This window comes from Podarcis bocagei, assembly GCF_964188305.1.
Source record: "Podarcis bocagei genome assembly, chromosome: 17".
NCBI classification, from domain to species: Eukaryota; Metazoa; Chordata; class Lepidosauria; order Squamata; family Lacertidae; genus Podarcis; species Podarcis bocagei.
The window spans coordinates 35,278,312-35,295,709 of NC_138143.1; the positions used below are offsets into that span (position 1 = coordinate 35,278,312).

A 17,398-nucleotide genomic window follows, 5' to 3' on the forward strand; every position below is an offset into this window, starting at 1 on the left:
TCTATTGTAATTATTTGTATGTTTCAAACAGATTCTATGTATGTGTGTGTAGTTAAATTGTTTTTAATGGCTGCCTTTCTGTTTTTAGCAATTCTTGTTCATATCCGTAGGCCACCTTGAATCCTGCAAGTGGAAAAAGTACTTTAAATAGATGCAAGTGGTTTAAATAACTATATAGTAATCATATAATAAATTGCATTGATCATCATAATAAATAGCTCTAAGAAGCTAGTAGTGCTTCATGGCTATAGCAGCCCTTCCCAGACTACAGGAACTTTATGTACATTACACTGACTCTGCTTGTTCATTGCAGATGTTGATGAGTGTGCAATGGCTTACGGTCCTTGTAGCCAGTTGTGCAAGAACACAGTAGGTTCTTTTACCTGCGACTGTGTCCATGGGTACTGGCTCTCCAACGGAACTACTTGTAGGACTGCAGGTAGGCCCTCAGTTACATGGAGCATGAATTCCTGCTCTCAATGCTGATTTGCAGGGAGGTGGAGACATGGGAAGCACAAGACTGGCTAGCTTGGCAAAAGTTGGTACGCTTGTAATTTCTTTTGTAGAGGTAATGCTCAGGTTTCTGGCAAATGGAGGGGAATTGAGCTCTTGTGGGCAAGTTAACCGCATGTTCTCAACAGACAATCTGTGAGGTTAGAATACAAAAGGCAACAAAAAGTTAGGATTGCATGTCTTAGTTTGGGTATGTGCAGTGCTACTAAGCAGAGATATTTAACAGATGTCTCCCATAAAGGACAACTCTAGTAAGTAAGGCTATTGGATACAGCTTGAATATCTTCTTACTGGCTAGATTTTCTACAGCTCAACAGCTAATAATGAGCAGGATTGCATTCTGGGACAAGGCCTAATAATGAAAAATCTCCTCCAGGTGGTGCTACAAAAATACTTCTGGCTGTTGGTCGTGATCTTGCTGTCCTGGATGTAAAAACTCATGAACTGAAAACTCTAATGTCTATAAGGACATCGCCCAGCTCTGTTGCCTATGACTCGTTAAGGAAAGCCTATTATTGGGTTGATGAAGGAAGAAAGCTTCATATCTATGTACCAGGAAAAAATGAGATGCTTCTGTATCCAGGTAAAGCTATTGATATACTTGCAGTAACTGCATCCTTATCTATAGAAAGCTCCTAATATACTTGCAGTTACCAAGTCATTGGCCAAATACTACAGCACCCCATTGTGTCCTTGGAAACCTGTGGCAAGGCTTCTCAGCAGTGGTCTTTAAAAGTACACCGAGAGCTGGTGCAATATAGTGGGTGGTGCTGGACTGGAAAAATGATGCTAACAGGGTGAGCTTCTGACCAGTTGTTCACTTGGCCTGAGGTTTAAAGTAGGTGAAGAAGGACAGAACAACATGCAACACATGCCATAGGCGCATAAGTAGTAATTGCTGTTTAAATGTAAATGCAACAAATAACATCACTTAAAGCACTTGGACATAATTTTAATAAGTGGCCTGAATCCTGAAAGCAGGTGCTTATTTTCTTAGCAGCTGGACAGAATATTCCTTGCATATGTAAAAAGACTAGATACAGTGGTGCCCCGCAAGATGAATGCCTCGCAAGACGGAAAACTCGCTAGACAAAAGAGTTTTCCGTTTTGGAGGTGCTTCGCAAAACGAATCTCCTATGGGCTTGCTTCGCAAGACGACAATGTCTTGCGAGTTCCTGCGGGGTTTTTTCCCTCCTCCCCCCTTTTTCTAAGCCGCTAAGCTGCTTATCAGCTGATCCGATAAGCCGCTAAAAGCCGCTAATAGCGCTAATCCGTCAATGGGCTTGCTTTGCAAGACGAAAAAACCACTAGACGAAGAGAATCACAGAACGGATTCTTTTCGTCTTGCGAGGCACCACTGTATTCTGAGCTGAAAACATGGTGGCGTAGACTCTATTCTTCCTTGGTTGGATGCTACATTCTACTTTTGGAGTAACAATCTAGGTGGGTTTGCATGTTAGGAAAGGTAACAACAGGAAGAATTAAAGGAACTATTGGAAACTCAAGGCAGTAGAGATATAAGATGATCACAGCCCCCCCAAACTTGAAGCATGGGAAGTCCCAATAAAAATTTATAATTTGGCAGAATATTTGGACTATATGATATGTATTTTTATAATTTGGAATATTTAATGTGATTTGATTGAATTGTTAAAATGGAAAATTTAATAAAAAATATTTAAAAAATAAATAAATAGGTGGGTTTGCCTTTTATGGACAAGACAAACCCTTGCATCATCGTTGCTTACTCCTGTTTGAGCTCCCAACATGATTTGTAATTCCAGACAGGGACTGGCTGCGAAAGCAATATTTTCAGCTATTAGTGGGTTAAATGGGAATCCTAAGTGGAGTGGCATGGCAAATTAAAATACAGCACAAAAGCAGCACGGGGATTTGTTAAGTTTCCTCTTCATGCTTCCAAGCAGAGTTTTAAACTTCCTCTTACAGGAGTTTGTTTCTGGAGCAGTGCTTCCAAATTAGTGGTCTGGGGACCTCTGGGGGTGGGGTCCGGGGAACACACCCAGGGGGTCTTCCATGGCCCCATCCCTTGCCTCACCCCTAACTATTTTTTTGTCATTTTTGCATGGCAATACCACAGATTTTATGGTCTTTAGCAATTTTGTCAATATAAAGTCATACCTTGGTTGCCGAACGCCTTGGAACTCGTACGTTTTGGCTCCCGAACGATCGAAAATTTTTGGAAGCCAAACGCACCTGCAGCCAATCGGAAGCTGTCTTGGTTTTCAAATGGCTCTGGGGTCAAACGGACTCCTGGAACTCATTCTGTTCGAGAACCAAGGTACGACTGTATTGGCCAAAATCAGTTTTGAAATGACACTGCTGTAACGATTTTGACGCGGCAATACACAGCAATATAATACTTCTCGCTCGAGGGAGAGGCTAGCCGATTTCAAGGCACTACGGATATCGCACAATGATCTCTGCTGATAACGCTGCTGATCTGAGCTGCCTTCCCTCATCTTAAAGGAGAACAGGGCAGCTGATTGCCCTCACTTGAAGGCACCACGGCACTACCTTCCACTGGCACTGAGGTGGAGCAGCTTTTCTCAGTCAGCAGGAAAGCAGCAGCAGCCACAGTAGACGTGCATCTCTGCTGGCTGCCACTGCTGGCTGGATAGTTCACACAATAAATAAGTCAGAAATTAAATCCTTATAACAAAAGGGAAAAAAAGCTATGTAAAATTGCAAATATTATTTTTTTTGCTCTCCAGCGCCATCTGGTGTTATATGCTTAATGCATTCAAAGCATTGTTTTTTGACTAATGTAGCTGAGTCCCAAGATCCCAAGGGTTATGAAACTACTGAGCTTCTATAAAAGTTTCTCTCCTAGATGCTGGCAGTGTCAACAGTATATCTGTAGACTGGTTCACAGGGCAGTTATATTGGACCAGCAGTGCCCCTGGCGCCATCTTTGCTGGCTTGAGTGATGGCAGAGGCTACGTGAAGATCCTGGAGAAGAACGTGTTGCCAGAACAACTCGTTACGTTTCCAGAAAAAAGGTAAACATTCCTTGCTTCACTGCTGTGACTTGGAATCTGTCTGGAATAGCCTGGCTTGAAGTCGCTATTGCTTTACTAGGGATGGGCGCATGTTAAGGGTGAAATCTGAAAGGCTACTTCCTTTTAGATGACCCACTGCAGCTCTTAAGATACAGTGGTGCCTCGCAAGACGAAATTAATTCGTTCCGCAGGTCTCTTCGTCTTGCGAGCTTTTCGTCTTGCGATGCACGGTTTCCCATAGGAATGCATTGAAAATCAATTAATGCGTTCCTAGGGAAACCGACTTCAGACCAGGTCCGGGGACAGTCTGTCCCCCGACCTCTTCTGAAGGCTGGGGGGGGGACACAAGGGCTTTTCTTCCCACCCCCAGCATTTTAAAAAACCCTGGGACAGCGGAGGACTTCTCCGCTGTCCGGGGCGATCTTAAAATGCTGGCGGGCGGCATTTTAAAATCGCCCCGGACAGCGGAGGACTTCTCCGCTGTCCGGGGCGATTTAAAAGCCCCTGGGAAGGCAGGCAGGGGGGACAAAGACTTTCGCCCCCTGCCCGCCTTCAGAAGGTGTTCCCGCCCCCCGCCCCGCTTCGGAACAGCTTTCCGAAGTGGGGCGGCTGGGGCAGGTGTCCCCGCCCCCCTCCCCACTTCGGAACAGCTTTCCGAAGTGGGGCGGCTGGGGCGGGTGTCCCCGCCCCCCTCCCCACTTCGGAACAGCTTTCCGAAGTGGGGTGGCTGGGGCGGGTGTCCCCGCCCCCCCTCCCCACTTCGGAACAGCTTTCCGAAGTGGGGCGGCTGGGGCGGGTGTCCCCGCCCCCCCGCCCCACTTCGGAACAGCTTTCCGAAGTGGGGCGGCTGGGGCGGGTGTCCCCGCCCCACTTCGGAACAGCTTTCCGAAGTGGGGCGGCTGGGGCAGGTGTCCCCGCCCCCCCTCCCCACTTCGGAACAACGTTCTGAAGTGGGGCAGCTGGGGCAGGTGTCCCCGCCCCCCCTCCCCACTTCGGAACAGCTTTCCGAAGTGGGGCGGCTGGGGCAGGTGTCCCCGCCCCCCCACCCCACTTCGGAACAGCTTTCCGAAGTGGGGCGGCTGGGGCAGGTGTCCCCGCCCCCCCGCCCCACTTCGGAACAGCTTTCCGAAGTGGGGCGGCTGGGGCAGGTGTCCCCGCCCCCCCGCCCCACTTAGGAACAGCTTTCCGAAGTGGGGCGGCTGGGGCAGGTGTCCCCGCCCCCCCGCCCCACTTCGGAACAGCTTTCCGAAGTGGGGCGGCTGGGGCAGGTGTCCCCGCCCCCCCTCCCCACTTCGTAACAGCTTTCTAAAGTGAGGCGGCTGGGGCAGGTGTCCCCGCCCCCCCTTCGGAACACGGGGAGATTTTAAAATGCCGGGGGTCGGCAGCGCTTCGCTCCCGACCCCCAGCATTTTAAAACCTTCCCGGGACACGGGGAGATTTTAAAATGCTGGGGGGTCGGCAGCGCTTCGCTCCCACCCCCAGCATTTTAAAATCTCCCCGGGACAGGGGGAGATTTTAAAATGCTGGGGGTCGGCAGCGAACGCTTCGCTCCCGCCCGCCAGCATTTTAAGATTGCCCGGGGCAGACGGGGGGAAGGCAGGCGGGGGGGGGGGAGCAAAGACTTTTGCCCCCCGCCGGCCTTCAGAAGAGGTCCTCTTCTGACGGCCGGCTGTGGGCGAAAGTCTTTGCTCCCGACCGCCAGCATTTCCCTATGGGCTTTCGTCTTGCGATGCAAGCCCATAGGGAAATTCGTCTTGCGAAGCGCCTCCAAAACAGAAAACCCTTTCGTCTTGCGGGTTTTCCGTCTTGCGAGGCATTCGTCTTGCGGGGTACCACTGTACAATACTGCAGTTTCCTATTCTACCATAGGCAAACCATAGCCAAGTCAGCCACAGAGCTCCAGGAAGCGGATTTCCCAAATGGATGTTGTGTGTAGGAAAGTGAGTGTCTGTAGAAGAAACATGGAGGTGGGTGGTGGTAGAGGTAACTAGAAAATCTGGTAGCAAATTAATGCCCTGTCCGTAGCTATACATGTTCCATTCTTAGTTTGGATATGCAATAAAGCATCTGTTGATTATGTGGATCCCAAATATGTTTTGCTTGTATCCAAGGCATTTTGAATACTGAATCTAAATGGGCAAAGGTGAGAAATGCGTTTATAGTGACACTTCCAGGAGTGTAGCAGAATTGCCCCTAGATAATTTAATAGGATGAGAGCGTTTAGGACAGTGTTTCCCCAACTTGGGTCTCCAGCTGTTCTTGGACTACAACTCTCATCATCCCTAGCTGGCAGGACCGGTGGTCAGGGATGATGGGAACGGTAGTCCAAAAGCTGTTGGAGACCCAAGTTGGGGAAACACTGGTTTAAGGGCTTGAGTGGATTTATATGCACCGGTTCTGAAAGTTCTGCATTGGCTCCCAGTACGTTTCCGAGCACGATTCAAAGTGTTGGTGCTGACCTTTAAAGCCCTAAACGGCCTCGGTCCTGTATACCTGAAGGAGCGTCTCCACCCCCATCGTTCAGCCCGGACACTGAGGTCCAGCGCCAAGGGCCTTCTGGCGGTTCCCTCATTGCGAGAAGTGAGGCTACAGGGAACCAGACAGAGGGCCTTCTCGGTAGTGGCGCCCGCCCTGTGGAACGCCCTCCCATCAGATGTCAAAGAGATAAATAATTACCTGACATTCAGAAGACATCTTAAGGCAGCCCTGTTCAGGGAAGTTTTTAATATGTAACGCTGTACTGTTTTTAACATTGATTGGGAGCCGCCCAGAGTGGCTGGGGAAACTCAGCCAGATGGGCGGGGTATAAATAAATTATTATTATTATTATTATTATCATTATTATTATTATTATTATTATTATTATTATGCAAGGTACGGAGAATGAAGGTGTTCTTCAGCTGGAATATTTTGGAGCTAGCACTTAGCCCTGGGACATATAAAGATGCCTCTGAGAGTGCATAAAGATCTCCTTTGCCCTCTCAACACAATTACCAGTCAAATTCCTAGGAGTACTTGCATGTAATCCCCACTCACCCAAGCCGGCGACCCTTGTGTTGCAACTTCTGTGATGGAAGGCAGGCCTTGTGTGACTGGCCACTGAAAACACACAATGTGCTCCAGCTTGAGGTCCTGCATATGAGCTGGCTGTAGCCAGAATAAGTCTGTGGCAGAAAGGAATTCTGGAACTTGGAAAGCTTAGCCACAGCACTGATGTATCAAGGCACTTCAGGATCTGTTCAGGAGTTAACTTGGAAGAAAATGTTCCTTGTGGGTGGAAATAGTGAGATGTGTGACATGCTCTGCTCTTGAGCATGCCAAAGAGTAAAGGTAAAGGTAAAGGGACCCCTGACCATTAGGTCCAGTCGTGACCGACTCTGGGGTTGTGGCGCTCATCTCGCTTTATTGGCCGAGGGAGCCGGCGTACAGCTTCCGGGTCATGTGGCCAGCATGACTAAGCCACTTCTGGCGAACCAGAGCAGCACACGGAAATGCAGTTCACCTTCCCACCAGAGTGGTACCTATTTATCTACTTGCACTTTGACGTGCTTTCGAACTGCTAGGTTGGCAGGAGCAGGGACCGAGCAACGGGAGCTCACCCTGTCGCAGGGATTCGAACCGCCAACCTTCTGATCGACAAGTCCTAGGCTCTGTGGTTTAACCCACAGCGCCACCTGCGTCCCCATGCCGAAGAGTAGCTGGTCCCAAAACAATCATACTGGATGCTGCTCCTGCAGTGCTGAAGTAGCCCAGTAACATGGTGCAGTCCTCTGATCACCTCTCTTTATTGCAGCTACATGTATTGGGTGAATCGTGAGCAAGACAGGACTGTAATCGAAGCTGCGGGGATGGATGGTTCAGACAGACATGTACTTGCAATCGTAACCGCTGAAGACCCTGTTGGATTGACCCTTGATCATATAACTAGTAGATTGTACTGGATTAGTGCGTATAAAAAGGTATGAAACTCGATGCACCGGAAAATCACAAAGAAGCCTGTGTCAAGTCTGTAGCATCTTGATGTAACATTTCATTGTGATCTGGTACCAACAGAAGCTTTTTTTCCATGCTGGAAAGTCTGGTGGGTTTGGTGCTGTTCCATTCACTTCATGGCAAGGACCAGGGTTTGAAGGTCCTCTTTCCGTGCACTCACAACTCACAGGACCGACCCCCCCCCCCACTTACTTAAAAAAAAAAAAATCCTATACAATGCATGTCATGTCTAATGTGGCTCTAAGTGAGCAGGCAGCCTTGAACAGTAGAGCAAGGTTGTTAAAATGTGAGAAGGTAGTCCCTTTTGGACTATTTGAGGAAGTACTATAGCCAAATGAAGTTGCGAACAGGATTCAAAGCTAGGTGTTTATATGTTCAGACCGTCTTGCATTGGTTAGCAATCCAGCTGTCCGACTTTTCTCCAGGTTCAGATCTTCAAAGGCAGTCCCACATTACAGTAATCTAACCTAAAGGTTACCAGAGTGTAGGCAACATAATCTAGTCAGTCTTTCTCAACCTGTGGATCCCCAGATGTTGTTGAACTACAACTCCCATCACCCCTAGCTAGCAAGGCCAGAGCTCAGGGATGATGGGAGTTGTAGTCCAACAACATCTGGGGAGCCACAGGTTGAGAACCGCTGCTAGGTGTTCCCTGTCCAGTCAGGGGCGCAGCTGGGCCACCAGCTGAAGTTGACAGAAGCCACTTGGTGCCCCTGAAGCCACTTGAGCCTTTAGCCCTCTAGGAATCTGTAATGAAGTGTAGTTTTAAGGACTGTCCACAAAGAAAAATGCAAAACGTTGGTTTGAGGGGCAAATGCACAGTGGTGCAATTACATATGGCATGTGTCTGCACATAACCTCTGGAGGAAGGCTTTGCTCAGTAAAACTGAACAGTGGTTTTGGTGTACACCTGGGACATGAACCTTGTTTGGTTGCCTTGACTCTAGTTGAGCAGTCTGCACTATAATGTAGCCCACGGTGGCGGCAATGGGAAGATAATAGCACAGTAAACAACAGGAGCGTTTGTGTGCTCCATACCAGCACTTCTGAATTGGCTTGGTGTTCTGGTGGGCGGGCAGCAGTACTCCCCAAACTTTCAGGTGAACTGCTCATTAGCTGGCGAAGGCTATGGAAATTGTCACTTTAAGCGCTTGAGTGCTGGTCCTCTCAGTCTGATTTGGGAATTCTGACTTGGCGTTTCTACTCTCCAGTCCATAGAGACTATCAAGGCCGACGGCACTGGCAGGTACACTTTCCCAGAGAAGCTGCTGAAAGCACAGACCCCCCTGGGACTCGCTGTGTTTGAGAATTCCATCATTTGGGCAGACAAAGAGCAATTGCTGTCTGCATCCCGCACCTCCCCAGGTGTCGGTGTGTTGCTGAACTCTTCAGTGTCTTCGTTCACAGTACTGCATGAGCTACTGCAGCCTCAAAGTGAGTAAAACACCCGAGATGATTTTTTTTTATGAAGGGTGGATTGGAAGCATTAAAAAAAACAAAAAACCAATTTTTAAATCTCTCTAGCTACGTAGCTATGAGCAAGACCTGTCTGGTAGCAGGAATGGCTATTTCATTTCCTCCTTTTCATGTGTGTTGCCTTTAAATACCTATGCCCATGACCAGGCAGAGTTAATATTAACAAACTTAACAAACTGACTGTTGTCTTGGTAGAGGGCTGGGTACATGTCTGGTTGGGGGAGCAGGCAAGCGGCCTGTCTTCGGCCAAGGGTGCTTAAGGTGACCCAAAGGCTATAAACCCCAATGGTACTATTCTACCATAGAGTTGTCCTGTTGCAACCTTCAGTTTTGCTTCCTCAAGAATCTGAAACTTGACAGACATAACTACAGTTGGACTTGGAAGTATCTCCCAGTTGGGAGCATTCCAAGAGCTCTGTTTGGCAGAACATGCAGCTAGGTAAGCATGCACATGCTTAAGCCTAACATGAAAGCAGAAGTGTCCAATATTTGTTGTTGTTTAGTTGTTTAGTAGTGTCCGACTCTTCGTGACCCCATGGACCAGAGCACGCCAGGCACTCCTGTCTTCCACTGCCTCCCACAGTTTGGTCAAACTCATTCTGGTTGCTTCGAGAACACTGTCCAACCATCTCGTCCTCTGTCGTCCCCTTCTCCTTGTGCCCTCCATTTTCCCCAACATCAGGGTCTTTTCCAGGGAGTCTTCTCTTCTCATGAGGTGACCAAAGGATTGGAGCCTCAGCTTCAGGATCTGTCCTTCCAGTGAGCACTCAGGGCTGATTTCCTTCAGAATGGATAGATTTGATCTTTTTGCAGTCCATGGGACTCTCAAGAGTCTCCTCCAGCACCATAATTCAAAAGCATCAATTCTTTGGCGATCAGGCTTCTTTGTGGTCCAGCTCTCACTTCCATACATCACTACTGGGAAAACCATAGCTTTAACTATACGGACCTTTGTTGGCAAGGTGATCCCTGTGTAGGGAGTGTGTCCCGCAATGCAGCTTGAATACTACACAACACTTCACAAGATATTAAAATCTCTTTAGAGCTAGAAGGCCCATGGGCCTTGAAGTATAGGCCCCCACTCCTTTGCTCTTTAAGTAGATGTCTGTCCTCTGGTCAAGAATCCTTGCACCTAGGGGTGTGGATATTTGGAAGGGAAAGAAATGTGCTTAGTAAGGAAATCTAAGACAAAACATACTGACTTCAGTAGCTTGTCATCCTTTCAATATTAACTCTTATCTCTGAAAGCTTTAGAACAGGCATGGGCAAACTCAGCCCTCCAGCTGCTTTGGGACTACTACTCCCATCGGCCCTAGCTAACAGGACCAGTGGTCAAGGATGATGGGAATTGTTGTCCCAAAACAGCTGGAGGGCTGAGTTTGTCTATGCCTACTTTAGAAATCTAACACTTCACATTTTAACTTGAAATGTAACTACAAACTGAAGTGCAGTTCATCTTCTCCCAGGCTCAAGGAGCATTGACTTGGTGAAATGGTTTCCATGCACCTGCCACATAGACAATTTGGCCCTCTAGCTATTTGAGTTTCGGCACTTTTCAAACATTCATTTGCTGCATTGATGCTTGAGATCTAATATGTGAACTGTACTGTAAATGTGAGGTGGTTGGGGATTTGGTTGGTGCTATATGTTCAGAGTAAGGTAAAGGGACCCCTGACCATTAGGTCCAGTCGTGACCGACTCTGGGGTTGTGGCACTCATCTCGCTTTATTGGCCAAGGGAGCCGGCGTACAGCTTCCGGGTCATGTGGCCAGCATGACTAAGCTGCTTCTGGCAAACCAGAGCAATGCACAGAAACGCCATTTACCTTCCCGCCAGAGCGGTACCTATTTATCTACTTGCACCTTGACGTGCTTTTGAACTGCTAGGTTGGCAGGAGCTGGGACTGAGCAACGGGAGCTCACTCCGTTGCGGGGATTCGAACTGCCAACCTTCTGATTGGCAAGTCCTAGGCTCTGTAGTTTAACCCACAGCGCCACCTGCGTCCCTATGTTCAGAGTAGGCAAATCCTAATTTGCACAGCGTCTTCCTTCTGTCAGTGTGCAACCTGCTTGATCTCAAAATGGCTCCAAGTATGATTTAGACCAGGGTTTCCCCAACTTGGGTCTCCAGCTGTTTTTTGGACTACAACTCCCACCATCCCTAGTTAGCAGGACCAGTGGTCAGGGATGATGGGAATTGTAGTCCAAAAACAGTTGGAGACCCAAGATGGGGAAACTCTGTTTTAGACAACTGCTTGCTCTTGCTATCTAAATAGCTGCCTTGGTGTCTTATACATGTTCTAACTTCTGTAGATGGGGTGAGCCTGGAAATGAGAACTATCTTCTCATACTGCTGAATTCTGTGGCTGGCATCAACTTCAGCATTTGTGTACAATACACGTAGTCTGTGCCTACATGGGAACTTAAGTTTAATTACTGGATTCAACCTAGGAAGGGGTGGACCCATTCTTGGACTAACTTGTCATCTTGGTCACTAGGTAACACAGCTGCCTGTTCACCTGGATTGTGTAGCCATATCTGCCTTTTGTCACCTGTTTATCCCAAGGGCTACAGGTGTGCCTGTCCAGATGGCACTTTCCTCCTGCCTTCAAACCAATGTGCAGGTAGGCTTGTGCTTTTAAATCTGGGGTGAAAATCCTTCCACAAACCACTTTGAGAATCCCTCTTTGTGGGGTGGGTTAAACACCAGTGTTCAGATGAGCTTATGCTGCATTGCATTCTGGGGAATTTATGAGAAACTGCTGGTGCTAAATTTTATCTAGCTGTTGATTAGAATGGAGATGTATCCATGATTTTAATAGAAATCTGTCAGAGTCCCAGAAGCTCAGTTTCAGACAGGATTGTTTTGAATCTCCTGTTTTGGTCCGCTACCATGTTTTGACACACTTAAGAAAACGAAACATTGCATTGTGGAGCTGTGGGAAGGCTGGGTGACCACGTCAGCCTTCCTGTCAAAGAAAGATAAAGCAGGTCTATCAGCAGTTGGCTTTAATAGAAATGCAAAATCCAATTGGCCAGAATGCTTGTGGTAATAAATGCTTCCCCAGCATCTCATCTATAGCTTTAAACTGACTCTGAGCAACTAGCTAGACTACTTGAGCATCAACTTGTTACTCTAGCACCAAAATCAGACAGTGCAGGTATCAAGCCTATAAGATGCCCAGGTGACTACTGAAGTCATAACCTGTTCTATTTGTCATAGCAAGAGCAGTACTTGGGTTGAGTAATATGGTGACACTGAGCTGGGATGGCTAGCAAGTTGTGCAAGACCTGTTCCTCAATTCCTGTGCTCTTCCTGCAGTGCTGAATGTCTTGTATTCTACTAACAAGCAAATCTACCGGCTGGAAGTTGACCCAAAGGGGACAGTGTTGCAGCAGCATGAAGTGATTCAGGAGTGGCCAGAAAACGTCTATTTCCAGGACATGGACTGGAGCAGGGGATTCATCTACTGGACTGATGACAAAGGAGAACTGATGCGCTTCACTGAAGAAACGAAAGCGAAACTAATAATTCCTACAGGTTCGCCAGGTGAGCTCCTGTTCATTGCTGTAGAGCTTCTACGCAAATGAAGCATGGACTTCTAAAACAAACTCCTAATGATGGTGGCAAGACAAGAAATGGGTTTGGAAGAGAATTTACTTGGTTGGTTGGTTTCCAATCTGCTCCAGACTATATTTACTCCCTAAAGCAGCGGTTCTCAACCTGTGGGTCCCCAGATGTTGTTGGATTACAACTCCCATAATCTCTGAGCTCTGGCCTTGCTAGCTAGGGGTGATGGGAGTTGTAGTCCAACAACATCTGGGGACCCACAGGTTGAGAAAGGCTGCCCTAAAGCATCAACATGCAGACAGTGCAGGATGCTAAGGGAACAGCAGTTTACCTCTTTGCCCATTTTGTGATTCAGTCCTTGCAGCTACAGTTAATGGTATAATTATCTTATGGATACACTTCCTGTAACAAGTCCAGTGTTTGGCACAATGTGGTCCAGCTGCCGCAGTGCCGTAACCCCTAATTTCTTACTTGACTCAACATACCTTTAGGATCTCTAGTCTACGGTCTGTGCTCTGGACAGGGAAGAGACGAAGCAAAAGGCCGTAGAAGCCAGTGAGGCCTTGCACAGGAGTACAGTAAGTCTTCAAACACAGATCTGACAGATAGTGCCATAGCAGAACAAGCAAGGTCACTATTCTGCTGCTTCTTAGGAGTGCATTGCACAAAGAGGAAAGTGATGGGGTAGAAAGCAGTTCTTCTGCCTTCGACTAGCTTTGGAATCTTCGCCCATTGGAGAAGGCTCTTTTGTCTATGGGAGAGCTCATGCTTTGCATCCGTTTAAAAGGATTTGTAGACAGGCCAGAAAATATGTGCACATCTGGCTGAAACTTTACAGCTACTTCTAAGTGCTCTAAGTACCAATGATGACAAATGTTTCAGCAGAAAGATATGACTTTTGAAGTCATGTGTGAAGAAGTAAGGAAACTTCCTTGCCTGTTCAGCACCTCTGCTTTAGCTGTGGTGGCTTGCAGTGGGAAGAGGGAGTACAAGAGGTCTGGGAAATACCGTATTTTTTGCTCTATAAGACGCACCAGACCATAAGACGCACCTAGTTTTTGGAGGAGGAAAACAAGAAAAAAAATATTCTGGATCCCAGAAGCCAGAACAGCAAGAGGGATCGCTGCGCAGCGAAAGCAGCAACTCCTCTTTCTGTTCTGGCTTCTGGGATAGCTGTGCAGCCTGCATTCGCTCCATAAGACGCACACACATTTCCCCTTACCTTTTAGGAGGGAAAAAGTGAGTCTTATAGACCAAAAAATATGGTAGTTTCCCAGCAGTACAGGGCTCGCTTCCATGTTCCTGTAACTTGAAAAGCCCTTAGCACTTAACCCAACCCTTCCCTCTACAAGGAGTGTTTCAGCTAAGAGCTGCGAAAGAGCAATGGCAGCTTTGGCAGATGCAGCGAGGACAGTGGATTAAAGCTGTGGCAATACGCAAAGGATAAAAGCAAAACTGATGGAGGAACTGATCCTCCTCTGCAGCTGGTAGCTTAGCCCTAAAGATTACCCCTCATCCTATTTTGTGCAGCAAGTAACTCATCCCCCCACCCCCAGTGCACTTTTCATTGTGCAGTTCACATAGCAGAAGACCTCCAGGTAATCCTCCCAGGACATTTGACACCTGTGCAGTGCCCCCAAATTTCAGCCGGGTACCACTTACCATTTTCCTTCCAGAAACGAAGGAAACACCTGCAACATAAGGTGTCCCAGAAATGCACGGAATTTTACCATAGGTGTGATTACTACCCCAGGCCGTGTTAGCAGATTGGGACAATAAAAACGACCCATCACGCTTTCATAAGGCTCATTCATGCTTTCGCTTTCCCCTGAGAAGACTCACTGTTTACCACTGAACCTGAGCAAATGTCAATCAAGTCATCCGGTCTGATGTTTGCACCGATTTAGCGCTAAAGAGCAGGTTTTGTGGGGGAGGAAAGCAGCAGCTCAAAGGCGAAACTGCTTGGACCCCTTTGCTTTCTAGGCATAGAACTAGGGGAAGTGTGGACAAGCCTATAGGCAAATGGCCAGGGAAAGGTCAAGAAAGCGTGTGGGGTTGGCACAAACCATTTAATGTTTTGGGGCACTTCTCTAACCAAGGTCCCCCACCCCCAAGCCAATTGCAGGGAGAAAGAGGAAGGGGAAATGGAAGTTGGTTCTGCAAGTGGACGTCCTTGATGAGCTGGGCTTCCATTGGGACTGGAAGGAGAAGCTTAATTTTTTACATTTGCTTTCCCCCCCTAGTCTGTGAAGCGGCTGTCGATATAACTTCTGGGGACCTATATTGGTTAACCTGTAGCAGAACTGAAATTAAGGTTACTAGTTTTGCTGGCATGACGACGAAGGTTCTCTATCATGCGAAGGCTGCTATCTGGCACCTGTTCCTAGACTGGAAGAGAGCATCCTTGTACTGGCTAGAAAGTGGGAAACCAATTCAGAGGATGAGCCTTGATGGAAGCAGTATCAAAGAAGTGGGGAAGGAAGCCTGGACAGAAGATCTTCCAGTCGCCTTGGACATAAGCTCGGGTAGCCTCCTCTGGGCTTCCAAAGACTTGGGTAAATTACATGTTGCTTGCCCCGTTATACCTTGTGTAGTTGATGGTTCTCGTGCTAGCTGTGCAGCAGTAAACAAACATTGCCACTGCAAAGCCCATTTTTTATAGCAGTTCCCACCCTCTAGTCTGAGAACAGGCAATATTTCCTTATTAACTGCTTTGAGGGCGTGGGTGGGTGTTTTCTTTTTTAAAAAACAAAACACTTTTAAAAACAATATTGGCTTGAGCCCTTATTTGCTAAGGTTGCTGGGCTGTCCCATTCAGCTTTCTAGAAACTAGTTGTGCTGTGACTTGTGTAAATATACAACACGCCTTGGTTGCTTGTTGCGATGGAATAATAAGCGTTTCCTTGTTCATAGGTCTGAAGGTGCTGAACCTCATCACGCGTAAGACATACAGTATAAAAGAGAATTGGACCCATGGCGTGGCAGCTGTGTATGGACCTTACCTGGTGACATTCAACAAAACAACCGTTGTGGTCTGGAACAGAAGATCAGGGGTGCCCTCTGCTGTGCAAGTAGCCAATGTACAGAAAGCAATGATGATCTTTGACACAAATTTGAGAACAGGTAAACTGACTTGTCACCACTGTGAATTCCTATGCTGGGCACTGAAACAGCCAGAGGGCCTTACCAAAGGGTGTGGTTCAGTCATCCCTATGAAATATGTGCTGCAGAAAAAAGCTTGCTGGTCTACATGTTTACATCATCTTTTCAATGCATGAGTTCTTGGCTTACTGTTAGTGCCCACTAAAGCTATGGTAAGATGTTTTGGACCATTGTTCACTGCAATTGTTGCGTAGGAATGAGAGTTCCTATCTCCCATGGTGCCTGCAGCTGTTGATCATTAAGGCCATGTGATTGTGCAGGGGAGGAGGGGTCTTATATTAGCTGTAGAAATCCACTGTTTGCTTTATAAACAGTTGCGAATTCAACTTGCTTAATTCATGGTCATTACCTCTTGAGTCGGGTTTTTCCTTGAAATGAATTTTTGGTCTGGGGCATGGATTGGCTGTGGCATGTTGCTACATGCTGTGCTTGCCAGCTTCATTCAACACAGGACCAGGCACTACTAGTCTAGAGAAATTCTTATCTGATAAACCTTTGGTCCATTTTTGCAAGGTGATTCACACATACGCATACACAGGCACAGTGTTTCCCAAACTAGGATCTCCAGCTGTTTTTGCACTACAATTCCCATCATCCCTGACCACCTATCATAGTTAGACAGGTGGGGAAGTAAGGATCTGACTTGCTGGGCCAAAAACGTTCCCCATCCCTGAATAGGTCCTGAAACTTGCCATGACATGTACTAGGCCTATACTCCTGCTTCTCATCTGCAAGGGATCAGGCAGAAGCACAACACAGATCCAACAGACTAGAGGCAAAACGATTCTAATGGCTACAGGACTGCCTATCTAACAAAGTAGCCAGGAGCGCCAACTGTCTTTTAGATGATGGGGCACACTTGCAAAAAAAAATGTGATGTTGATAATAATTATTTATATAATGCCTATCTGACTGGGTTACCCCAGCCACTCTGGGCAGCTTCCAACAAATTAAAACACAGTAAAGACATCAAGGGACGTGAGTGGCACTGTGGGTTAAACCACAGAGCCTAGGACTTGCCGATCAGAAGGTCGGCGGTTCGAATCCCCGCGACAGGGTGAGCTCCCATTGCTCGGTCCCTGCTCCTGCCAACCTAGCAGTTCGAAAGCACGTCAAAGTGCAAGTAGATAAATAGGTAGCGCTCCAGCGGGAAAGTAAACAGCATTTCTGTGCACTGCTCTGGTTCACCAGAAGTGGCTTAGTCATGCTGGCCAATTGACCCGGAAGCTTTACGCCGGCTCCCTTGGCCAATAAAGCGAGATGAGCGCCGCAACCCCAGAGTTCGCCACAAATGGACCTAATGGTCAGGGGTCCCTTTACCTTTAAGACATCAAAAATTAAAAACTTCCCTATACAAGGCTGCTTCAGCTGTCTTCTAAAAGCCAGGTAGTTGTTTATTTCCTTGACATCTGATGGGAGGGTGTTCCACAGGGCGGGCGCCACTACCAAGAAGGCCCTCTGCCTGGTTCCCTGTAACCTCCCTTCTTGCAGTAAGGGAACCGCCAGAAGGCCCTTGGAGCTGGACCTCAGTGTCCGGGCTGGACAATGGGGGTGGAGACGCTCCTTCAGGTATATTGGATCGAGGCCGTTTAGGGCTTTTAAGGTCAGCACCAACACTTTGAATTGTGCTCTGAAACGTACCGGGAGCCAATGTAGATCCTTTA

The 17,398-nt window shown here is 47.5% G+C and overlaps 1 protein-coding gene across 1 annotated transcript in view; it reads left to right on the plus strand.

The window, feature by feature from the left end:
• LOC308576573 (low-density lipoprotein receptor-related protein 2-like) overlaps window positions 1–17,398 on the plus strand; it is a 46,748-nt gene that overhangs the window by 7,449 nt on the left and 21,901 nt on the right. Inside the window, exons 7-15 of the mRNA XM_081176000.1 lie at window positions 314–439; window positions 890–1,096; window positions 3,365–3,533; window positions 7,327–7,492; window positions 8,738–8,960; window positions 11,500–11,625; window positions 12,324–12,551; window positions 14,816–15,127; window positions 15,486–15,695. Of these exons, the coding sequence (XP_081032126.1) occupies window positions 314–439; window positions 890–1,096; window positions 3,365–3,533; window positions 7,327–7,492; window positions 8,738–8,960; window positions 11,500–11,625; window positions 12,324–12,551; window positions 14,816–15,127; window positions 15,486–15,695 (1,767 nt within the window). The remainder of the gene's footprint in view (window positions 1–313; window positions 440–889; window positions 1,097–3,364; window positions 3,534–7,326; window positions 7,493–8,737; window positions 8,961–11,499; window positions 11,626–12,323; window positions 12,552–14,815; window positions 15,128–15,485; window positions 15,696–17,398) is intronic.